Source organism: Syngnathus scovelli, chromosome 4 (assembly GCF_024217435.2).
Source record: "Syngnathus scovelli strain Florida chromosome 4, RoL_Ssco_1.2, whole genome shotgun sequence".
NCBI lineage: Eukaryota > Metazoa > Chordata > Actinopteri > Syngnathiformes > Syngnathidae > Syngnathus > Syngnathus scovelli.
The window spans coordinates 17,120,939-17,147,051 of record NC_090850.1 but is presented as its reverse complement, the minus strand read 5'-3'; the positions used below and the strand labels follow the sequence as shown (position 1 = coordinate 17,147,051).

General features: G+C 42.4%; 2 protein-coding genes across 11 annotated transcripts in view; both read right to left on the bottom strand.

Annotated features, from left to right (window-relative positions):
• ush2a (Usher syndrome 2A (autosomal recessive, mild)) overlaps positions 1–15,623 on the bottom strand; it is a 116,673-nt gene extending 101,050 nt beyond the window's left edge. The window contains exons 1-13 of the mRNA XM_049719092.1: positions 15,111–15,623; positions 14,383–14,579; positions 13,964–14,288; positions 12,970–13,184; positions 12,632–12,853; positions 11,365–11,533; positions 5,515–5,650; positions 3,710–3,773; positions 3,167–3,268; positions 2,905–3,094; positions 2,567–2,775; positions 1,283–1,504; positions 138–231 (exon numbers count right to left, since the gene is read on the bottom strand). Of these exons, the coding sequence (XP_049575049.1) occupies positions 138–231; positions 1,283–1,504; positions 2,567–2,775; positions 2,905–3,094; positions 3,167–3,268; positions 3,710–3,773; positions 5,515–5,650; positions 11,365–11,533; positions 12,632–12,853; positions 12,970–13,184; positions 13,964–14,288; positions 14,383–14,426 (1,992 nt within the window). The 5' untranslated portion in view covers positions 14,427–14,579; positions 15,111–15,623. The remainder of the gene's footprint in view (positions 1–137; positions 232–1,282; positions 1,505–2,566; positions 2,776–2,904; positions 3,095–3,166; positions 3,269–3,709; positions 3,774–5,514; positions 5,651–11,364; positions 11,534–12,631; positions 12,854–12,969; positions 13,185–13,963; positions 14,289–14,382; positions 14,580–15,110) is intronic.
• A 5,086-nt stretch (positions 15,624–20,709) lies between these two features.
• esrrga (estrogen-related receptor gamma a) overlaps positions 20,710–26,113 on the bottom strand; it is an 87,520-nt gene continuing 82,116 nt past the window's right edge. For all 10 annotated transcript variants that reach the window (XM_049718001.2, XM_049718000.2, XM_049718002.2 and 7 more), the window contains one exon: positions 20,710–25,337. In XM_049718001.2, the coding sequence (XP_049573958.1) occupies positions 25,093–25,337 (245 nt within the window). In that variant the 3' untranslated portion in view covers positions 20,710–25,092. The remainder of the gene's footprint in view (positions 25,338–26,113) is intronic.

Here is a 26,113-nt window from a genome sequence, read left to right as displayed (position 1 = left end):
CAAACTACATGTTTTCCTTTTCATTGTAATCACCCTGGAGTATCAACTGGACCTCTGGAGCTATTTACATTTTTACCTCTAGTTGCATTTTGTCCAAATTTTGTCCAACTTTTACATATGAAGTATTTTCTACTCACATTGTTTCCCTCAGTGTGGCTTTCAGGCAGGCACAGGCAGCGGTAGGGTGATACGCTGGTATCACAGTGATCTGCGTGGCCATGACACTCACATCTTGGAACAAAAAAATAAGATAGGCATAGTATAAGATAGGAACTCGACAACAGTGCACAATCAATAATGATTCTTACAGATGTAAGAAAGCAAATAGATGAGAAGCTTTGCCTGCTTTATGCTTTGACCGGTATGTTCATGGAATGATAGAAGGGCCATTAGGAAGAGCCCATTCAACATTTATAAATGTCATGCTGAAAATGATCAGAGCAACAAAACATCCAGCAGACAACCATCTCACTCTCTCTCTCTATACCTCTCTCTCTCTCTCTCTTTCTCTCTCTCTCGCTCTCTCATGCACGTACATACAGCGAGACAGCCTTTTTAATTATTCATTCAGACATTCCGATGATTTTCTTTCTTTCATTCCTTCTTCTGTGGATCCTTGCACCTCTTGCTCCCTCTGTGCCATTTTTCAGTTCTTAAGTACGTGGCTCGATTAATGGAATGTGATGCATGTCAGCACCCAGGGCTTTTCCCTACATAATTAACAAGTTGTATTGTTTTGATGTAGCCGAATGACTGCCCCCGAAATGTGTTGTGCAGCATTTAGGGTTGATTTTCATTACACGAAATTTGCTAAACTAACTCAGATGACAGTTACAGACTCGTTTATGCTACAGAACAACTGATAATAATTGCTTACAGTATGTTAGCCCTGTCAACACATGTTTAAAATAGCATCACCCAATCATTTCCAAACTTTAACATGCATGCTATGAAATGAAGGGAAAAGGCTTTAATCATAACTACAAAGCCAGCAAAATATAAAACTCCAAATGAATAAAAAAAAAAACAGTAGCCTCTTTCTATCTGGTAGATATCAGAGGCAAATTATTTAGAACAGTAGAATGCTACAAAAAACAGTGAGCTAACTTTTGAGTTAAGACAAATTATAATCAGTAGTAAAAAAAACATTGTATTATATGACAATATTTCCAGAAAATGTCATTAATGCACTGCTTTGACATTTCACAGCTCTTTTCTATATATAAGCAGCGAGGCTCTGTCCGTATATCCTGTGAATAATTAGATTTTATTTGTAACCTACCTGCCACTGATTGTGATTTCACTGACAGCATAGTGTCTGTGTCGGTGGTCCACCCCGGCTGCTCTGGTGTGGTACTGTCCTCCCAGACGTAGCCGCACCTGAGTGGCATGCACGATCTCCTGAAGACTCGGAGTGTTGTAGAAATCATTATAGCCTGGCCTCGAGTTTGGTTCTGGGCTCAGCAGGCTGATTGTTATGTTACCGCCAGAGTAGTGCTCCTCACTAGAATATATTGAGAAAGAAAAAAAAAACATAAACTGCCTCTTGTGGGATTAAATAAATATAACAAGATAAGAGACGCAAATCTTCCAGATCAAACAAATTCTTATTGATATGATTATCAGCCGCTAAGGTCAGAACGTGTTTTATTATGTTGCCAATGTGAGGTTCAACTGCTCTCCTGCCAAATTAACTCGTGCATGCAAGTGTGCCAGGCATAGTTGTGTGTGATATAATCTGTCAGTCAAGCAAAAAATGAGCAGTGACTACATAATCTCTGATCTCACAAAGGTAGGGGACCCCAGCCAACTCGGGCCTTGATACCAGCAGAAGTGCCAAAATGTAGCCGGTGCGACACAGTGTGTGCGCTCACGAATATGTTAGACCGTGTTCCAAGTTTGGTGGGTCTGCTATCAAAGGAGGGTCTGGAAAAAGGAATCTGCCAAAAGCTGAAGGAAGGTGAGGTGAGTTATAATAAAGTGTGCCTCTAGTCTCGATGTTCATAAATCAGATTTTAAAATTCACATTTAAGATTTAATTAGTACTTATTTTATGACAACTTTCTGACCTCAAATCAAATCTTATATATTACTACAGCTTGCAATGACTTGTCAAATAAAATTATTTTTGTGTAGAATATGTTTAAAATCCAGGCGGCTCGGTGGCGCACTGGGTAGCACGTCCGCCTCACAGGTAGGAGGGTGCGGGTTCGATTCCACCTCCGGCCCTCCCTGTGCGGAGTTTGCATGTTCTCCCCGAGCCCGCGTGGGTTTTCTCCGGGCACTCCGGTTTCCTCCCACATCCCAAAAACATGCTTGGTAGGCCGATTGATCACTCCAAATTGTCCCTAGGTGTGAGTGCGAGTGCGAATGGTTGTTTGTCTCTGTGTGCCCTGCAATTGGCTGGCAACCGGTTCAGGGTGTCCCCCGCCTACTGCCCGATGACAGCTGGGATAGGCTCCAGCAGGCCCGCGACACCCGTGGGGACTAAGCGGTTCAGAAAATGGATGGATGGATGGATGTTTAAAATCCAACTTTTGTATTCAAAAGTATGTGTCGGGTCTACCTGGGCAGTTGTAGACAGTTGACTGAGTCCGGTGTTAGCAGCGGCCCATTGTTCTGCATGTCAAATACACTGCAGTCTTTGGCCACATACTGCCAGTCCAACCAGGGCTGCTCTCCGTTGGTGCCGTTCTGCTGATCAGTGAGTCTCTGCCTTTGGATCAAGAGCGACTCAGGCAACGGGCCAGCAAACTGAATTAAGACATAGAATACCTGAAACGGAGAGTAGGGAATAAAAGTTAAAAGAAAATGGACTGCCAAAATCGTATTGAAAAAATCTCAACAAGAGGTGAAGAAAGTCAAAAGGAGGGGTAGATGAAATTACCATTGACATTGAGTTACCTGGTACTGTCCATTTGCCAGATCCACAGTTATAGTGAAGCCTTCGTCCAATTCCTGCATAGTCATGAGCTTGGAGCGCCACACGGTGCCCATGTCTTGATCGTTGATGTAAGCCAGTGGGTGTGCATTCAGGTTCAGTCTTAAAACTCTGTCATTGGTAGTGTCTTCAATGCCATTGGGGATACAATATCTGTTCACAAAATAAATAAATAAATAAACAAACAAATGAATAAATAAATAACGAAAAAAACATTGAGTGTACCTTTCTACTAAGGGATGCACTCTGGGATGAGTGGCAGGGCAGCGACATTCAGACTGAGAATGGAGCTGTGGCAGGACACCGGAATAAATCTCTACTATTTCCCTGTTGAATGAAAAAGCATTACAAAGAAGTGTTTGATAAAGTAGAATAACTGCATGATTAAAATGTTTAAATGACACTTAGTTTTACCCAAACAGACACTAAAGTTTAGCACAATGACATCAAGTCGTTATTTTTAAAAGAAAATCTTTAAGCACTTGGTAATTGTTTTATTTGACAGAACACAAGCACAAAATAATCATAATTTGTCTCATTTAAGTCCTTACTATCTACATCAGTGTCAAAAGAAACACTCATTGTCTTGTATTGAATTTCTAAGGAAAATCCTCCAGAAGCAGTATGGATTTTAAGATGGGAGGATTAGACACTTCTTTCTTCCTTCAACTATTCATCATTCAAAACTAATCCGCATCTTTCGTTTCCCAGCATCAGACAGCCTCCGTCGATTCATTCACAAAAGACACGTGTGTCTATCCACCTTACCTGTTGGTCAAAGTGGCAGGATAAAATCTAAAGTCCTGCATCTGCCCCATGAACTGATTGGACCCTGGAGAGATGAAAAGAACACCGGTAAGGTGTTAATGGGTTTGTACTAAAGTCGGAGAGTGAGAGGATTTCACAGTATTTAGTAGATTATCTTATCGGTTTCTTGATAACAGCTAAGTGAGGCTGCCCATATACCTGCTCATATAAGCTTGCTTCATGATCCAAGGCTGACAAAGATCAGTCACAGTCTGCATTTGGTGCCACTAAAGAGCAGCAAGGCTTTTAAAGCATTTGCATTAGCCTGGCAAGATGCCAGAAAGTCATTAATTGCTGAGAAACACGGTGTTTATCACACAGCTCTTACTCTATACCTGAAGATGTGATGTGTGGATTCTGAACTTCTGTCTATATAATAGGACACAATACAACCGAACTTTATTTATATGGCGCATTTTACAGCAGCAGCAGCTGTCACAAAATATTTCACATGTAGCAATAGGACAACCATAAAGTCAGTGAAAACAATGAATTAAAGCAAAAATTAATATACAGTAACAGAACAGTGACAGTTGAAAGTCAAAGAATAAAAACGGTGTGCGAGGAAACGACTGGACTCTACAAAGAGGTGCCATCAAACCCAGAAGTGAACACATCTCAACACACAAGCTTCTAAATGTGACAATGCTGGCTTGAACATGAAAGACTAAAACACAAACGGGCAATGATGTCGATCCAAAGACAGCCCAGGTGTTTTCGTGTCCAACAAAGTTGACAACAACTGTTAGAAAAAGGATGTCGTCTCTAAGCGTCGACAGAAGCCCTGCCATATCTAGCTTTGTCCGAATGTGCGCGTTTGTGAGTATTCCAACAAAGTCCAAGCGTGAGCACGCTTGGGTGCGTGCGCATTTGCATTTGAGGGAGGCTTTGGCGCGCTTGGCTCGACTACACTGTCCAAGGTGGTTGAGTGTATCGAAAACTGAAAGACAGTACGAGAGTGTTATGGGATCTAAGTGCGTTCGAACAGTGTGTGGTTGTGCAGCCTGAGACTTTGGCTGAGGATTTCTTTAGCGTGTGGAAATGGGATTATGGCTTCCTCTGTAAAGCACTCTGCCTATTGTTAGTGGGATGATGCAAGGTATAAGCCTTAATTCTCTCTTCTGTGTGGAGGTCTCTGTCTTCCAAACTGCACGTTTCAGTCATCCGCTGCATCGCTAAGTGGCTTTTTATGTATTTCATCGGAATTGTTGACAGCAGATACCGGCGACTATACGTGTTTTTTTTTTTTTTAAGGCAAAAAAATTACACATGATCCTTTGTTTCTTGTTACTCCTCAGACACACATTCCTCCCACCAACAACAGACATAGTTGCTAATCAATAGTTCTGATCAGCATTCGCACAATCAATTCTCTGGTCAAAATTCCAGACACAGCCCCCGGGGTTCGACGATCAGCTACACATACACACACCGCCGAGCCAATCACTTGTATTGATCACAACCTCTGATGTGATCTTCAACTTATCAGATGCTACCTGCAGTGAACCAAAGATCAATGCCTGATAAACGAGAAGAAAAACACTCGTTTATCACTCTGGAGATGAACGGATATCATTTTTCTCTCAATCTCTCTCCTATTGACTTCGAGATGGCTCACGGGCACTACCAATCAATCACAAAAGAGAATGGGTGGTATCATTGACATCATATTAACAAACACACACATTTTGAACATTAGGCACATGATTAACGTAGATATTACCGGTTCTCCAAATATCACCTGTCAATATTTGTGCCATGTTTACCTTTGGAGCCGAGTCCAACCCTCATGGTGCTGTCCTCGTTGCTGTCATGCAATCTGAAGGGCAATGATTGGGTCTCAAAAGATGTCCCGTCCTCCTCCAGCCCATTCAGGAACAAACTGGCATGTCTGTCGTGCACCTGAAAGTCAGTCAGAATGACACATAGAAGTTGTCCGGCATCTTCAGAATTTTTTATGGCACTTTTTTTATTGCAATCTCCTTTCGTCATAAAAGAGCAACTTGTCCATGCATTCAACCTGTGCAACAATCTAAGTATACAAACATTTTTTTTTGCATATCTTTGTGTGACCCAGTGTGCGAGTGTGAATTATGCATACGACTAATCTTCCAACTCATTTCCCCAGTAGCGGGAAAGCCTGGGGCTAAACTGCCTCAGCGCAAATGAGCTTTCTGTTTGACCAAAAATCTCTGCGCTCTTGCCTCTGTCCTCTTTCGATCTGCAGCATGAATATGGAAAACGGCACAGCCGACAACATTGTCAAAGCAGCGGCGGCTCCCTTTCACATCAAACCCGCGGGAGGGAGTGGGTAAAAAAAAAAAGACACCTCCATAAGAAAAACTTTAATGTGTGCACTCTTTCCCTTTGCACAATCTCCAAATCCGCTTTTTTGGGAAACACTCTGTGGATACTGATAATCGTGATTCTTAAGACCCCCTTCCCTCCCTCCCTCCCTCCCTCCCTCCCTCCCTCCCTCCCTCCCTCCCTCCCTCCCTCCCTCCCTCCCTCTCCATCTTTCATTTGCACTGGTCTTCCTTGCTTTGTCCATTGCGTTATTTCACTACTTTTTATTTCCCTTCTGTTTCCCTCAGCACCTTTATTAAATCAATTAAAAGGGATATTTACAAAAGTGATATCTTTCTGTCCACTTCTCTCACTGTCTCTCCTTTCCTGCCCTGTCGCTCTCATTTGTTGTCATCTCGAGGAAAGTTGAAAAGGTGTGAGGAGGGAAATAAGTCAAAGAAAGAAAAAAAAAAACGCCTTTAGGGGATGAAGGCAGTCCCAGACAAGTGTCTGCCTCTCAGAGGATGGTTAAGACGCGCAGACAGACACTTTCATGATGGCTGATTGAAGACTGGCAAGCGCACGAGAGCTCAGGAGAGAATGGGAGTAAGAGGAGGAAGGGGAGGAGGAAGCAGAGGCAAAGTCAGAGAGAGGGAACCAGAAGAAGGGCCCACTTTAAGAATCTTTAAGCCCGAGCCGTGTGGCTCTTGGGGAGATGTGAGGCCGTTGTCAGAGCTGATGTAAATGAATGGTGAAGCGCTTCATCCTCCTTCGTTGCCACGTGCCCTTCTGAAACACAGCTAAGTCCTCTTTGTTAGCTCTCATAAACACTTAGTTTTTATTTCCTTTCTTCGATTCATCTGCTTTTACTGCAGTTCTTTCCTTTACCTCTCCATCCGGAGAATTTTAGAACTCTTTGACAATGTCGGAAGTGTTTTGTTACTCGACTTTTAAAGTGGCGATAACTGGTTTCATTTGGACTCATGCCATTTCGTCTATAGTGAGATTAAAACACTGCTATGAAGGTACCTAATCCGTCTCGTGTTTAAAAACAATAACTTCTCTTTTAAACACAACAAATATTGAGTTGCTTGGTTTCCTCTAAGATGCCATGTTGGCAAGGTGTAGCTATTGTTGGCACCAGCTAGAGGGCCAACAGTGGCGTGATTGAACATTCTGGTAGCGGTCCGACAGGTGAGGCTCCTTGTGGTTGACACTGGAGAAAGCCTCTCAAGATGATTTATTAAAAATGAAGTAACTGAGACATCACATGTACGCACCTTGAAATGTTTCTGTATGCTCCGCCTGATTTGTACGTTGAGGTGAGTGCCTTCCCAAATCATGTCCAATCAATTTTTCACAGGTGGACTGAATTTAAGACCCTAACCCTATTTTATGCCGATATCTGTCACTTATATAAATATTTCAAAAGTTATAAGACAACACCTGGAATGCACATGTTCTAAGATCCTTTAAAACATCCTTTGTGTTTATATAAAAAAAAAAACACTGGCAAGCACCTAAGCCTCCGTGAAAGCGAGGTAAGTCATACCATGAGTGGAAAGCTTTTAGTGATCTGTAGAGGAGCATTTTGAATCAAGCTCTTCTCCATTTTCACACTTGTGCCAAGCTGTGGCTAAGTACATAGTGTGGACCATAGTGTTTCCCCACTAAGCTCACTTGATAGCGGTGAGCTACAGATAGAAGCGGCAGAGAGGAACTCGACATACAAAACAGGCCTGCCATGCTATGGAGACACCGCACACAAAGCAAATGCATTTTATCTATAAAGAAAACCGCCAAACGTGAAAAGGAGGATTCGATTTTTTTCCCCAAAAATCTCTACTGGCCTTGTTTTGATTAAACGTGGCACTTTTGTTTTGTATAAACACCAGCATGTTGTTTCTCCTCATCTCAAACATCAACTATCCTCTTCCCAACATCCTGGCCCAGATTGTCTTCACTTTCTCTTCACCCCCACCTGATGCTTTACTAGTGACTGAATGAGTGACAAGCCACTCACTGATAAGACAAATACTAACACAGCCAGGGAAGCTGTCAATAAGGAGCACGCGAGTGAGATAAAGGAGGGGGTGTGGGGAGGAGTGAATCAGGGATGCTGGAAGGAATGGTCTAATAAAAGACAGATTTCAATGTTGACAAAAGCAAAACTGAACAAGAAAAGAAAGAAACCTGTTGATTGGTGAGGCTTTGAGCTTCTGCGTGGACTCCAGAGAGTCGATTTTTGCTTCCGCTTTGTCAGAGACTGTGCAAGCCTGTCGCTGAATTTAGTGAATGAGTAGAGCCGCTGTCATTGGCTAGAAATTAAGTCGGCTGTATTCACTCCCACAATGACGCAGACGCCCTTTTCTACTCGCACCGGTCAAAAAAAAATATGCACAGCAAGACTGCACTTTGTTCCAGATTTGTACTGAGCATGAAAATGGGGCCCTAAATATAAAATCAGCCAGACATTTCAATAACATTGCACCTAAGTTGGGAACTATTTCTCCTCCATCACCTATCCTTGTATGTGTCCTCAAAAAGGACCAGACAAACAGAGACCATCGGGGCCTCAGTGTCATTTTATAACAACACGGAATGATCTCTCCTTAATGCCGTTACATCGGAACTAATCATAATAAACTTAACATAATTTGAGCTTGAGACACAATTAAAAGTCCAATGTGATTAGTAGAACAATTGCATCATCTTCACTTTTCCTTCTCCCTCTCTCTCCCCCTCTCTCCCCCTCTCCCCCTCTCCCCCCCTCTCTCTCTCTCTCTCCTGTTTTGCACTTTCTCTTGTTTTCCCGAGCTTCTCTTTCGTCCCCCCACCCCATTGCCACAATGAACTGTTAGCAGCTCTGATGTACAGCCAATATTCACTCTATCGTATTACGTCGTGCGCGGTGTGCAAGGCAAGAGATAGGAAGCGGAGGTGAGGAGCAAAATGAATAAAAAGAGAAAAAGAGAGGGGGAGATACATTTGTTCTACTCATCTCAGTGCTAAAAGATACAATTACCTCTCACAGCATATTATCCATGTTTTATACCAGCCCAGGGCCCCGTGCCTTTGCCTCGTCGCGCTCGCCCCGTGTAAGGCCCATATTTTAACACTAGCTATGACAGTTTATTTAAGAAAAGAAAATTGTCCCCAGGGAGATGGAGAGGGGGAGAGAGAGAGGAACAGGGTGTGAGTGTAAAGAAAATGAGAGGCAGAGGGGGAAGGACGCGGAAGGTGGAGGCGAAGAGACAATGAAGGGGTGGTTGGCGGCGGGAGGGGGTCTTTGAAGAGATAGATGAGGCTGGGAAAGTGAAAAGGAAAGAAGCAGAGAGGGGGGAAAAAAGAGATCGAGGGCATATATAAGGTGACATGCCAACCTTTTAATAAAGACCATTAGTCTAGAAGACTTTTTTTTTCTTTCAATGCAGGAAGCAATGAGGGGGGCGCTCTGAAAGAAATAATAATTAAAAAACGAGAAAGGAAGGATGGATACGTGGAGGATTCTTTGTAGTGGCACAGATTACAGTTGGCTCAGTCATGCCCACTACACCGACCTTTACCTTCATCAACACAAACTACTACTTAATTAACTAATAAGAGAATAGTGAACTAGAAACGCATGCATGCAAACACGATCTTGTCTATTTGGTTTGGGGAAAGAGAATGGAACCACTAAAGTTGAACATGTCTAAGTTCATAACATTGAAAACTCAAGCAGAATGTTGGTTTAGAAACACCTTGAAGTTGAACAAAATGTGAAAAAAAAGACTAGAACGGCTCTCACTTTTGCTCCAATCGCACTCTACCAATGGGAAAAACGAGTTTCCAGCCAGTGTCCCAAAACCGTTTTGGCTCCGGTAACCCATCACTGCACGAGAGGAAACTCCAAGGCATCATCTATGAGACAGTGAGGACTTTAATAACCTAAACGTATGAACATGTGCTGCTACGTTGGCAAAATCCTGCTACGATGTTCAAATGAGCCACAGATTAGAGTCTTTGAAGTGAACTATCACTACTTCCTAAACCGCTCCCCCCCCCTTTCTCTCTCGCTCCAGTCCCCTCCCGGCTACCTTTTCCTCCGCTACTCCGTACATTGTTATCATAATCAGATGAGACAACTACCTTGGGAGCGGCAGCCTCCCTACAGCCCCTTGCTCTTGGCCCTGTGTGTGCACACATGTGATTGTGTGCGTGCATGTGTGTGCATTGCTCCCGGCACTCGGAAACCCGTGTTCCTTTAGACTGTCTTTTTTGCTGTTTTGATCTTTTCAAACCGACAGATGACTGGTGTGTGTACGTGTACGGGAATGTTTCTAAATCTCCTTCATGGGGAAATATCTGTATCGCGGCTGACACACAGCAACAAATTAGCACTAAACTGCAAGTTGCTGCACGAGCGTGTATTAGTGTGTGCGCGTGTGTGTGTGTGTGCACAGGCATGAGAGTGGCAGTATGCGAATGGTGTTTGAATGTCAAGGATGATTATGTTACGACTCTGAATGGTCAAAGCCGATCACATCAGCACGCCATTAAACAAAAGGGAAACTGATTCACAGGAATACACGCGAACACCTCTAAGACATAACACCCTGGTAGCAAATTGGCTACGAGGGTTGCGCTATCTCAAGCACATATATTTGCACGGGCATTGTGGAGACACAGGAACCTGCACACATTAAACTTGCAGTACTGTAATGTGCAAGGCATCTGCCTAAAAGCTAGCTGAACAACAACTAACTAAACTGAACTAGCTAAACAGACGTATCACCTTTTACATCAGTGTTGAATTGAGTGTCTGATTAAAGACACTTATACTTAACAAAAATTGATCCAATCACATTTTAAAGCCAAAAGCATGAAAAGCAACAGCAACAGGTATCGAAACATGTTTTCTCCCACAGCCGCCTTGTTCTTGTTCCAAGATGCTGAAAGGGAGATTGTTCAGCAGAGCAACGCGTAAAACGATACTCTTCCACCAAGCACAAACATCCTGAGAGTCGCTTACAGCCTCAAAATGTCCGCCCCTTTACAGGCGCCATTTGAGAAGTTTTATGGCCAAAGAAAGACTGCTTTTGTTCTTTGTAAACAATCCCTATGATATTTGTGGTCCTTGCGCCACTTGACTCCACTTGACTTGCTCCACTCGTATTTGAAGAAATCTCATCAATATGTTTTAATCAAGTTATGCTATGTCTGTATTTGAGAAAACAGTTGTGTGCTGACTTCAGGAAGAAGAAAAAAAGTGCTGGTCCATCCATTCATTTTCAAAAAAAAAAAATCACATAGAACTAGTTTCTGAATGCATGTGTGTGTTTTGTTACCTGTAAAACAATGTGTGTCCACGTATCCACCACGAGCCGTCCCTCGGTTTTAAAGCTGACAATCAGAGGTTCTGAACTTGTGGACTGAGTGTACTTTATACTGACGACCCTTTCTGACACTGTCACTGAAAAGACTGACTGGTCCCTTGAGCTTTTCTCCAGCAGCATCCTGAGAAAGTAAAACAAAAGAAAAAAAATGCAAACATCAATAAGAAATGACACAGGGTGAAGAGGTTTCTCAGCACCAAGACTTGAACCAAAAACATTCATGTTGAGTTGAGCACCACTGGACGCAGTCTCTCATTTTGACATTTATACATGTAATATTAATATTTTACATGACTACTGGGGTTCTGGTGCTACACGGGTTGTGGACTCGCACAGGCGAACACCTTCCACGTGTCATATTAACCACCATCAGTGACATTTTATGAGAAATCACGGCTTTTATAAACCCAGGGACGCCTTCCATATAAATCACTGATGGATGAATGAGACAAGAGCATCTGGGTGACACGTACGAGTGTGAAAAGAAGCACAGGAAATATAGTCAAAAATGCTTTGATTTTCAACTTGAATTATAAACATGTCATCTTGTTTATTCCGTCTGACACTGCTAAAGGACATTTTGAAACTTTGAAGTTATGGAAAACTTCTTATGCTATATTTGATGATCATCTCTTTTAGGCATTGTAATAACTCTGCTAAGTAAAAACAGGTGGCTGGTTCCATCCATTCAGATGTGTGCGAACGACCGAGAGACAAAATAGGAGATGGACGGAGGTGAGGATTGAGACCTCTTTTCATCTGGAGACTTTGATGGCGGCCATGGCTGCGCCGACTACAAAAGACAGTCGGCTGACGACAACATCAGAAAGTCACAGAGGGAGAGAAAGCCGGGTACAGGTGTCATGTTCAGCAGGACAACAAGACTTGCCTGTCATCTGAATGTCCAGGGAGACAAGTTGCACAAACAAAAACGCGAATCATGAATGTCATATGGCAGACGTATTGACAGTTAGGCTGAAAAGATAAAAGCCATTGAGCGGAATATATTGTAAGTTCGCTTTTGAAAAAAACACATGCAACCTGTGTAATGGTCAGAAATGTCAATCAAACTTTTTGGCCTCTGCATCTCATTTCCACTAAAAAAAAAAATCTAAGTGTTCCAACACAAAAGACCAAGAGCAAAACCAATCAACCTCAACTGAGGCTAACTTGGATTTTTAACCTATTCACCCATAAAAATAGAAAAAAGCAGACTCACATCTCTCCGAGAGAGCTTGGTTTAATCCACAACGCCAGAGTGAGGGATCCCGATGCTCCCATCTTCTGAGAGGGGGGAGACAGCAGACATTCCTGCTGGCCTTGAGGAAACACAACACTACGGGAATCCCCGCTTGACATCGATGTGGTCAAGCGGTTCAACTGTGATCTCTGACGGAGGATAGGATGAATGTCTTTAGCATCTTCTGTGATGCAAGCACCCCTGGTTCGAAGGAAAATAATGAAATTGGTCAATATTGTCCCATGAAGATACTCACTGACCAGAATGCCTCGAAGATCTGGTCTTAGTCATGGATAATTATTTAAACATCTGATTACCTGTAAGCAGGCAATAGTAGTGGGGCATAAGGTGGCATGGAGTCTCTATAGGGACACTCCTGGATGCAGAAGGCCCGATGGCACGTCAGAAGCTCGGCTTGTGAGGAAGCCGTCCGGCAGTATACGCTCCGATCCGGAACCCCACAGCTAAAACGAGGCGGCGAGGTGGACACGGGTTTGAAGGCACCAATGTTCTCCATTGGCGGGAAATGTCCCTGTTATAACGACAGAAGGTTGAACAAGTGTGACCGTTCCTATTTCGCCTGGACCTCGTGTACTTATTCTTATCAGCAGTAAGCCGACACACATGGATACAGTAATGACAATCTCGTTGAGAGCCACGCAATTTAACGGCCTGTGCGTTAACTAATGTATGTGGATGGCCTGTCTTAAAAGCACACTGAGCGATTGCTCGCGTACACTGAAAATGTGTGAGATTAGTTAGCAATATAAAAACCAGAACGTCTAAAGCAGTTGTACCAAATACTGCTATAAGAAAAAAGAAATTTAGAATGGTAGCATTTTGGAAGGACTGGAATTTTGCTTTAACCTTTTAAGATGATAAGCTTGTAAAATCCAGTTGCAGTTGACTGTAAAGGTAGAATTAAGGTAATCTTAAATATTTTGCCATTAAATATGAAATGTGTCAATGAAATGGCTCAATGTCGAACTACCATTAAACAGTGTCACATTTACTATATTTAATTTATTGCTGACTAGTGATGCTATATTTATTTTTTATTTTATTTAAAATGTCATATTTATTACCTATTTTATAAATTTTATAATTTTAGACATTTTTTAATAATTTTATTTAAAACTGATTTAAAATTGGGACCCTATAGAAGAAGAATAAAATGCATGCAAATACTCTGCAGAAAAAGTGCTTGAGACAATCCAAGTCAACACCACCTCTGACTCAATTCGAGACAGAAACAACCCAGAGCAAAAAGGACTCCAAATAGTCACCAGCAAAGCCGAACATTTTTCTTACCTGTGATGAAGCAGGTTTTGGAACCAGGCCAATGAAGAGGACACATATACAGAAGAAGATAACTTGCCACTTCATCACCAACATTATTTTATAGTCTCTCTTAACACGTTCTTCTGTACAATTTTTTACAGGATATTTGTGGCTTCTGCTCTTGTTTTGGTCCTGTTGAAGCTCATCTTCTCTTTGTACATCAATGAATGAAATCCTAGCAGCTTCTCCCTCAACTTTTCCAACTTGCCAGTTGCAGTCAATCCATAATTGATCTCGCCATGTTCTTCTCTTTCCACTCTTTGGTGGTCTGTCATGTTTGCGACCCCCTACGAGCCTAAAAGATGGTAGAATCCAAGATTTTATAACAGTATATGTGAGTTTTTGGAGCATTCCTGAGGCCAGTGGGATGTTCCAGAAGCTGGAGATACCTTGGAAGCCTCCCAACAGCGCTTGAATAAATGATGACTGTCATGGTGTCATGGTGGCCGAGTTAGGGAGACATTTTTTGCAGGCCGTTGCCCCCAAGGGTGAAGGTGCAAAGCTTAGGTGTCGGTTACACTGCCTCTGTCCGCCGCACACACCGAGCACAACCAAAGCCTTCGCATGATAGCTAGGATTTCACAACCTGTGGAGGGCGGGAGAGCGGCAGAGAAATGTGGTCAGAGCAAAATCCAAAATGAGACAAATCTGAGGCAAGTGAAATGCCATGCAGGCTATTCCCTGGCCAAAGCCAACACTATCATGTACAGCTTGATGGAGGCACGGCTCAACTGATACTGCTACATCACTTTCCCCCCTTTTCTTCATTCCCCATTGAATTAAACATGCCCTGTTTCCTCCTGGCATCTGGCCTCCAGGTTCTCATACAACCCGACGGCTTTTTTTTTTTTTCCGCATTGGTTTGCAGGAAATTGAGGCTTATGTCAAAATCTCTCTTCATTGCAATGCTTATCAGCTTCAATTTCACATTTTGACACACGTACACACAAAAGGAGGCCAGCGGAGCAGTCGGGCTCAAGTGTTGAATTACTTGCACCCCGCTCACAATAATGTGCCTTGGAGAGGATGGACACAGTGTATCTAATAACGGTGGCTCACTCTTGCTGTATGCCGTCACAAATTTGTTGCAAATAAGCGAAAGCAGTTTGAGGCTCACCTGTTGCTGCTTGCTCCCGCTGCACAACGCTGTATGTAAAAATCCAATTTGTTAATTCGACGCAACTATCTGTACGTGCAGCCAAACAGTCGTCACTTGCCAGACGGGAGGGAGCGGGGCGGAGTAGTCCTTAATTTGACTCGTAATAGTTCCTTTGGCTCAACTTCTGGTATTATGAAGGGAGGAAAAAAAACCTCCACAATAAAAAAAAAAAAAAGTTATCCGGGTTTGCCAACTCGTCCCGGTGCTCTTCTCGTCTTTTTCGGTGCAATCTCATTCAAAACAAACAACACACGCGGACGCCGCACCTAAGTAGATTAGCAGCAGCCAGCCGCCATCTGGTCACAGGCGCAACAAGCCGCGCTCATTTCAAAGTAACGATCGCCTCACATATTACACGATACTCTGGTATAAGTTACTGTCGCGGTAAAAAGAAAACAACGCTCACTAATGACAGCCGTACCTTAAGCATATTCAATAATGTTCTGACAGTACGCCCCCATCTGTGTGGGAAGAAGCTGTCACTTAAGTGGCTCTTAGGGTGGAGGGGACGCCGGCGCCGTTACTAGGCAACGGAGATTATTACTGGTCACTGGAAGCATGGTCACGCGTTACGTCACTGATTAAAAATATGGACTATGTCTCATACTTTCGAGTGGTCATTTGACCAATGCAGAGTGATTGACAAAACAGGATAGACTCTAAAACGTGGATCAGAAATAATTCAACTTGGGTCAATTTGACCCAACTATCTGGATTGTTTTCAACTCATAAATGGTCTTTGGCTATAATATTTTGCCATACTAACAAGTTTTGTTATCATACTAATCGTGTTTGAACAGCTGCAATTTGCTTTGGTGGAACAAAAGCATTCTAACTAGGTTTTAATTAAGTGTTCCTAATGACCTTAAGGAGATTAGAGGTTCGCCTTCTAATCAATAGCAGCCAGAGAGGGGCAAAGGGAGGGGCGGGGGGAAGGAGGTGACGAGGGGCTGGGGAAGAGGTAGAGAGGGAAAGGGGTGGAGGAAATAAGGGAGGAAAAAGCAAATGGGGGAGGAGGAAATTGGGGTGAGTGAAAATTGATTGATGATGGAAGGAAAAATGGAAGGGCCGTGCTGGAGACAGGCGGAACCACACTACACACTTGATCTGAAATATTAGCCAAAAGCAATTAGGAGAAATATAATTAGAGAAATCAATATCCTAGATATGAAGAGTGGATGGATGACTGGCTGGAAGAAAAAGTGCTGCATGGTTTGGGTGGAAAACGGGATCATGGATGGATGGATGGATGGATGGATGGATGGATGGATGGATGGATGGATGGATGGATGGATGGATGGATGGATGGATGGATGGAATAATACGTTTCTGGACTGAAATGTGAATGAATTCATGGTTGGACCAACCAAATTTAACTGTCGTAAATTGCACGACAAATGTGTATGATTGAAAAGATAGGAGCATACTGTACATGCTGGTTGGATGAATGAGAGATGGATGTTTTCACTGAGGATCAGGCGGACTAATGGGTGAATGGATAAAAAAGATGCATGGATGGCACTTAAAATATCTCTTGGTCTCCTCACAAGACATTGGGACAAAATGTTTCCTCTCATCCTACTTTGATGCACTAATTTATTCAGCCAGACGCATTAAATTCCAGAGAAGTGCTATCTCACAAACCGGATTAAAACTAGAAGACGAGCACCCAATTAATAATGTCTCATTTTGTAAATTACTTATGTATGACTTACATTTGATTAAATTGTGTTTGCTGGTCTAATAACATTAAGCGTAATATGGTAATGTGTGCAGTAAATGTATTGTTTCTCTGAATCTCCGCAGCAACATGGATATGAGGAGCCATCCTGGCCCTCATGGCTGATTAGGACTCGTCGTCGCTGGCCACTTTACGATATGATACTCCTACCCTGCTAGATGGGAGGAAAACTGGATTGAAATATATTAATATATATAGTTTTAATATTTTTTACTCATATCATACCAGTTACCATATAAACAAAATGCTGCTTCCGATTCATACCAGAAGCAGCATTAAATCTTACATTAGTAAACCTTGAATCTATTCTTTTTCCACAAGCACTGTTCATCCAATCCTCCATTCTACCAGCACCTCACCATGCCCCCAATCCCTCACAATTTTCTAAATGTGCTCCCATTTCTGTCCCTGTTTCCTGCCTCGTTTTCTTGACATAAATGAATATATTCTAATCCATGTTTATCATTCATGCACCTCAACTCAAAATGAAATGCACCAGAAAGTAGATATAAAAAACAATTTGGCTTTTCCTGGGCTTTCATACCCTCAAGTCACACTGTCCATATTGTGTGTGCACACTGTGTGCCCCTTATTGGGGCCGGGGCCAGTGGCACCCTCAGGGCTCTGCAGTCCAATCCCCTCCATGCTGCGTGTCTATAGGATTGAATTAACCTCCTGCCTCTCTTGTCGACGCACATGCGCATAATCATCCCTTCTCATGCACGCCCCCCCCCCCCCCACACACACACACACACACATCACCATATGCTAGTTACCTTATCTCCTGTCCTTTTACAATTAGCATTGTTTATGTCAACTGGTAAACAATTTTTACATAGTATTTATGGTTGAAGGTTTCCAAATACTTTAGAGCAAAATTAAGGCTGTTTTTTCAGACGTCGATTCTGGATATTCAAAATCTTTTAGCCCATAAATGTTTTTAGTCTTTTCATGTCGTTCTATAATGTGACCCATGCTAAAATAAGTTGAGATATTCTATATTGGTAACCAACCTGGTGAAAGATAAGTCTCGGCTGTAATGTTTGGTGTCTTGATTTTGTTATTAATAACGTTCTTGCCATCTCCAGCAAGCTCTAATTGGTGCGCCGAGTAAAAGTGGTTGCTGCATATCAAACGCTCCGGCTATCTCTGGGCCGCTAGCAGGGGATTTAAAGTGCTACTAATTCACTGGCCAGTGACACGTCAGACTATTTATTAAAGTACACTAACTTAATGAATGGCCCATAGAATGGAGAGTTAAAACATTTAGTGTCCTTCGAGAGAGATCTGGAGAAATAGACGCACAGGGTGGGTTCGCAGGCGGATGGAGGGTGCTAAAGAGGGAGGAGAGCGTGAGAATAAATGGCCCATCGTATAGAGTTAAGACATAAAAAGTGCAAGTAGACATCTGACCCTCTTATAGCTCGCAAATGCAGTTCAGATGCATGGCCACCTATGCCGCTTTACACCCCGGGAGGTGGAATGGTAAAGAGATAGGGAATGGTGGAAAATGGGGTGACAGTGAAAGAGAAAGGGAGGGCTGTCATTGGAAATGTGAGAATTGAGTAAAGATAATTTATAGCAATGATGAATTGAATGAAAAAGAGTGAACAGGAAGTGTCAAAAAAGGCATATAATGGAAGAGAGCAAAGAGCGAGCGCATCAATCATGGAAGGTTTGTGCAAATGTGTGGACATTAATTGCAAGATAGCATGTAAGATAATGGAGGGAGGGTGTGGTTGACCATAGATCATGGGGGCTCTGCAAGTAGATTCAAAATAAGCGCAGACCTCGGCCAAAGCCGAATAATGGCAAGCCGCGCTGTAAATATGAATGTTCAAAAAACTGCGTTAGAAAATATTCCCCTCCTGTCCTGTAGGTGGGAGTAATTTGCATTGCATCGGTCTGTGAGATCTGAACCAATCTATGATGGTTATTTCTAAAAAAAATGACTAGATTATTTCTGGGTACAACAAATGATGTGTAATGAAAAAAATGTATGATTAGACCATATTCAATTATGGCAATTGCTATATTTTGGGTGTCGCTTACTATGAACCAATCAGGACACAGTGCCGTTCTTGGGAGGCGGGGCTTATGAAGACAGAAATGTCTATCATTCCAATTCACTTGAAATCTTCTATCTCTCCGATGTATTCTGATATACTGTTGTTTTTTTTGTGTCTGTCTTCATATGTCTACTGTGCAAATCAATCGCTCTTTACCTGAGTGTGCATGTGTGTGTGTGTGTGTGTGTGTGTGTGTGTGTGCGTGTGTGTGCGTGTGTGTGTGTGTGTGTGTGTGTGTCAGGGGGACTAAGAGATGTGAAAGGCCATTACCACCACCAGGCCATGTCACTCGACATGTGAAACCCATGGGAACCACCCGACTGATACAAGGCCACACACGCACGCACGCACGCACGCACGCACGCACGCACGCACGCACGCACGCACGCACGCACGCACTCTAAGGTTACGTTAGCGCCACTGGTGCAAAGTTGCACATTAACACTTTTCCAAGGCCTCAAACAGAGATGGTTATCCTTTGGGACTGTCTACCACTGCTCAGATTGGAGGAGAAGTGAGGGGGACACCTTTTCGGTTACGCTTCATGCAAATGGCTAGAGTAATATATATATGTTCCATAACGTTCATGAATGTAGCTAATAAATTGTGTGCGGTTTCCTTAAGTTGGGAATATGGTCAGTTTTCCACTTAATGGTTGAGGAATTGTGTTTTGCTATTACAAAAATCTGTGAGAATTCACAGAGGCATTAGAGCATTGAGGGGATATCAGACAGACAGATAAGAAAAGTAAGAGATGCTCGCCGGGAGACGCAGATTGAAGGAGCGATGTAGATGAAGCCAGAAGGTGGAGGAGGCGCAGAAGGAGAGAGGAGTTAAGTCGGCTATTAGCGATGCGGCGTGCGGCGCCCACTCTTACACGCGTTCCACAAGGTTAACGATAAGGGCCCCTCGGCAGCTGAAATGCTCAAGTAGCTTTTATCGTATCATAATAATGAATCAAAGATAAAATAAAATAAATGAACTCCAAAAGGCAAGCAAGTAAAATGAGACATATGCGCACGGAGCTGAGCAGGCAGACCGACGTGAGCGGGGGAAATGTGCGAGAGTCATCTGAGAAGGCCGGAATTTGTAGAAAAAAACCATAAGAATAAAATCTTGTTCATGATGGTGAAATCTTCTGATGTCATCTGGTTGAAAAATATTTGCCTGGAGGTCAGATCCCACCCTCAAACCCCCCTGTTAGAAGAAGGCTTCTTAAAAGGCTTCATGGCTCTCTGCTACATTAAATCTTTGGCCTCTGCATCCCATTTACTGCTGCTGGCTATTAGATGGGGGAACGGGAAGAGAATAAAAAGGGGAGGGCACAACAGACATGGCTGAATGTTATCGTCTGTTTAGTGCCGCACGCAGCATGTCTTACATCCCTGAGTGTGTGTGCCGTGCCCTTGGCAAGAGGAGAAGATCGAGTTTTTTTCCAAATGGACACTAGTTAGCCACCCACTGGAGCAAGCTGTTCACACTTGCCCACACCTCATCCTGCCCTCCCCCAATTTTATGAGGGCAAATCAACTTTTACTTGTGACTGACTGACTATCCATCCATCCGTCCGTCTCTCATCTGTCTCTCCATCCGCTCGTCCATCCATCCATCCATCCATCCATCCATCCATCCATCCATCCATCCATCCATCCATCCATCCATCCATCCATCCATCCATCCATCAATGGTATCAGAATCAATGTCCTGGAATAAATGTAATGTCATTTGAAGGAGGAAGAGAACAAGATTCAAAACTGGAAGCCTGGTTTTAATCGATATTGCTCTACTGTAATAATCCTGAAAGGCATAGTCTGGAGTAACACATGTAATGCTTCAAACAATAGTCGTTTAACTTACAGAATCATAGGTCTCTCTTTTTGCATTGAACAATATATACAGTGTGAAATAAATACATTTACACAAATGGACATTATCATTGGAGCACACTTGTATGATACACATCACAAAAATATACAGGTAGGTTTTTTTTTTCCTTTTTCATTTTATGATGTGAAGCACATCTAAAATCTACGAACATGTTTTTAATAACAATACAGGGGGTCTCCCCCTTCATCCGGAACTCTTCACAAGGCAAGGGTCTTTTTTTTTTCCTCGAAAAGTTTTTATCCAAACTCGCCCTCGCCCGTGAATGTAGGGGCAACTGGCGGCTACAATTAAATACAACAAAATGAGTGTCGAGCTGGGAGGGACAAACAATCCTTTGCTGCTCCAGCTACACAAGTCATAGATGGATTACATACAATATTTGCAGCTAATGCGTCTGAGTAACAGAAGAACATTTCTTTCATGGTGCTTAAAGTGCAACCAGGTCAAACCACCCGACTCCTTTTCCCATTGCACCTCATGGAAAATACCAAACGGTCTATTTGTATCGGTTTAAACTTCAATAATTGGTCATAAGTGCAACTTGTCAAGCGTTCAGTCAATAAAATATTGCTTCTAAAAATGAAAACTTTTACAAAGTTGAAGCATCCTGCATATTGATGCATATTGATCTTGGACAAGAACGGTGATACCTTTGCGATCAACTGAATTGGCCCATACGAAAAAAATATGACATTAAAGATTGCTGCTTTGAAGTCACATCAAGTGCACAGTTGCGATCTTTGAAGTATTTTCTCTCGGTTTAATTTGACAGGTGACAATTTAGACTGCAAACACGTTTTTTTGTTAAAAGCACCTTTTGTCTTACTGTATAAAAGAGAAACAAAAAAAGCAATAATGTACTCTTCCATTACATGTTGAACGTCAGGATTCTTATAAGAGTTCTAGTTTACATTTACAGACTTAGAGACAATTAAAAGATACGAGTTTAGGCCTCACTTTTCCTCAGAAGTAATTAAATACATATAAAAACAGCATTAAATCATTTCAAGAACAAATGAACAAAATGGTTGAGGTGTTGTCAAGCTGCGTGGAAGGTAGTTATGTATATGTACAGCGATCTTATCAAAAGGTTCTCCTTGTCAGTCTGTCTTTTAAAAGATATACAGAGTATTGTTTGTTCTATAGCAAAGTTACACAAATGACCTTTCCCCTTTTAATTACTTGTGTTTAGCATTTAGATACTAAATAATTTATTAAGTATGAGTACTCAGGTAAGAGCTGAGTGCTGAAATTTAACCCGATGCCACGATGCACTGATCCAACAGCATGGCCTCTAGTCTACTGAGATTCTGCACACTGTACGAGGACGGGAGTCGGGACAAGGGAAGCACTCACGCACGCCTCCGATTGCTCAGCGGAATTGGGGCGGAGTCAAAACAGAAGGAAGACTTGAGGGGGTATTAAAAGCAAAAAAAATTCCACCACAGTAGACATGGCGGAAGGTGAAACTTTCGAGGTTGAGCTACGTTTTTTTTACTTTTTAAAAAATCTTTTGTTTCCAATAAAATGTCTTATGTTAGAAGTGTAATCTGTCTGTATTTACAATATACAATGTTAACGAAGGCTGAGAAAATAGCCGCTAATATTTAATGATGTTTGCGAGCGATGTTAGAGATGGACTATGCTTAACTCCTCAGCTGCCAGCTTCTAGTAGGTTGGACATATATTATTATCCAGTTTTGCAAATTACATACATAATGTGGATTATTATGTTTAAATCCCCAACTGTTAAAGCTATAATGAGTGATCAAACTCTGGGCTATGGTTGTATTTGAAAAGTGAACAAATAACGTGTTATCATACATTACAGGCTGTAACTTTCGTTTTCATCTTTGTCACTTGAAATGATTGCACTTTAAGAAATTCAATGTTCCAGAACAGGAAGTGGGATAGCAAACTGGGCAAATCAGTGAGTCTAGGCATGCTAATTTTTTTAGCACCATTTCCCAGTTTCCCATACACTTTTGCTTATTTATGGCCCATTTCCACCAAGTGCTACAATTCAGCCGAGACCGCATTACCAACATTTCAGAGTTCTAACAGAGATTTTCGTTTCAAACAGAACCAAAATGGGATATTGCTGCACCTGTGCGTGATTTTTAAACAGCAGTCAGTCACAGATTGATTCACTTTGACTTGACTTTCATTGCATTATATTCAACGACAAAACACATTGGAAATAACTGAACAAAAAATACCAGATCATAATTATGGTTCCGAACAGAAGTGAAGCGTAGCACTTGGTGGAACCATGGCTTTTAACTGTCCCCGTCTTTTCCTACTTAGCTATGGAGAAAATGTTACAGAAAATGTTGCATTTGGTCACATGACAAGTTACAAACATGAGTTGAATAAAGTGAACACTGCTCATGTTGACGCCCATCACAATCTGACTTCATGCTACAATGTCATGACTGCTATGTATAAATTTCCAACTCACAAAAAGAGAAAAAAGAAGCTACATATTCTCCCTAAAGCCCGTCCTTGCACACGCTTGTCATTACACTCTTGCTTGGAAGCCTCTAAGATAAACTTTGATTTGTTAATACATGATAAGTTGTTATATTTATACATACATGATGACCACTGAGGGTGGTCAAGCTGGTAGAGGAAAATACAGGATGACTTATTTACAAGCCTAGTATTGGTTACCTTAGCCACAATTATTATGAGATGGAAGCCAAGAAAGAAAAATAAAGCAACTTTTTAGTCACCTTTTATCCCGACAGTGGCCCGTCACACTTGTGGAACTTTTGCTCTGAGGCCATCTTGTTAAGATGATCTTGTGAAGGAAGCTGAACGAGGAGGGAAGCACTGAGGCGCCACTTGACTGTCTCTTGACTGAAATACGTGCAAGGTGAAAATACAATATGAGGAGTTGATAGACCGTTGGCCACTTTGGCACTGCATGCTACCAACTTCCATGGCTTTCATGATTTACCAAATGTGCATGTAAAGTGCAGGTGTTATTGTTGTCTAATTGGGGTTGCTTTCCCCAACCTACAATATCTGTGTGTGTTGCTTTAAAAGGCGGGGCTGAATGGTAAGTGACGTGGGAGCTAGTGAATGAGCGCATAAAATTGGCGACCAGTGGCTTACTGGCTAAAATTTCTTATTACGTCTTTTTGTTACAATTTGGTCAATAAGTGATTTATCCTTGACCACTTGTGTTGGGATCACAAAATATTCTAAAATAATGGTGGTGGACTACATTGAATTGAAGCGTGGAATCATCCCACATTTTGGTCTTTGTCTGAGAATAAATCAGTTTCCTTCGTTAGCTTGTCTTGTTTCGACCGATAGCTTCAGTGCATGTTCAATCCAATGTGGTTTCCGTAGCTGGCAGCTGACCAAGTATGAAGCAGAAATGTGAGCCTAGCTGGTACAATGCAGTGGAAAAGCGACATTTTTTTCCTCTCTTAAATTCATCACGTTTATGCCTGACATAATTTTGCCAACAGGTCACAAGCAGGTGACTTTTTGGGGAAGCAAGTCCAGCAACCAATTCCAACTACAACCTTTGGACACGCCTGCTCTCTGCATGTTATCAGCACAAGGAGACCGCTTTTGAATCATTCGTAAAAGAGAACAGTCCAGGGCCTCAAATTGATAAATCAAAATAAAAAAGGCCAGAATTTGGGGTAATGGCATAAAGTTGCTGGCATCCGCTGAATGCAGTTCCATCTTTTGGCAGGCAAAGCTCCTCCTCACCATCTTCTTCTTTGTCCATCCAAATGTCAATGTACACATAATGTGATTACAAATGTCTTTAATACTTCTTCAGGATTTTTTTCCCTTTATCTTCTTAAACCCTTAAAAAATTATATGGGGGGGGGGCAAGGGAGAAAGTCTCATCAGTTCTCCAAACATTTCCTTTTGAATTTGTCTTCATTGGAACAAGTTCCGATTAATAATGTCATCATTAAATGCATATGTGAGTGCCATTGTCAGTGTTTCTGCACACAACAATAACAACAGCAGGAAGTGTCATCCTCTTCCCCCTTAAGAGGGGGCAGGGTCAAAGCAGTCAGCGCCCATTTCCCAAAACAAAAGGTCAACCAAGCCTTTTCGTTTGCAATCAGAGACAGCAGTGGTTGAAGTTAAGAGGAGTAGCTTACTTGTTTAGTCATAGGGGGTGAACTTAAGGGACATATTATCGTGTGTGTTTGGGTGCGTGCGTATGTGTGTGTGTGTCAAAGATAGTTGCTTGGACTTTACGCCCTCACACTTTGGCCTCCAGCAGCTCCAGGAAGAGTTTGTGCATGGGCACTTTGCCGTCTTGCTTGATGCTGTAGAAGTGCTGCACGGCCTTGGTGGAGGTCTGACGGAGCAGCGGCAGGGTCATGAGCAGTTTGCCCGTCCGCCGGGGGTCCTCCTGGTGCTGGGAAGCCTCGTAGTCCTGCAGGGCCTCGTGGAGCACGTCCTGGAGCTTCTGCACTGCATCCACGTCCTCGATATGCATGGAGTCTGGCGGGGAAAATGAGGATTTTGTGCATGAATGTGACTGTCATGTTTTCTTTTTTTTGGCCTCAAAGTTGCATACATTTTGTAATTCCATTTAAATTGAATTCAAAACATTAGTGGCCCTACTGTACACAGGGAAGGCCAATAAGTATACTTGTAACGTGCCTTTATTTTCCAAACATGTTATCTGGCACCTTAACACAGAACATAGTGGCTTTTTTAGATTCAGAGCTCGTTCGAGCATGTGTCTTTAAAAGTGCGGAGCAGTGGGCGTGATGAATGAACAGCCACACAGACAGGTGGGCGGAGTCCAAAAAAGATGGAGTTGTAGGATGATGGAGAGATCGGGCAACACCTTAAGCGTGTGTGTTTGTACACACACAGACGTAATCCCTCTTGTTGGTGGCGTGTCGTTTTCAGCACACGTGGCAGTGTGCAGGCTGAGAATGTCCCTCAATAATAATGCTCCATATTGGCCCTTGGGGAGGCCGAGTCTTAATGTGAGCTGGCCTTTAGCTCTCGACCTCTGATCAATGGATTTGATCAATGGCTACATGCATGTTAAATAATAATCACAAGGCAACTGCTGATCCATACACCCACACTAACACACCTGACTACACACACGCGGTATGTTGCCAGTTAGTGTGGCTGGATAAAGACAAATTAGTATTAGCCGATCTGTGTGTTGCAAAATATTTACAAATAATCAGTTTTGATGGTAATATTGTGTGTTGTGTGTGTCAGCCTTCAGTTTACAATACGGATGGATTACAATA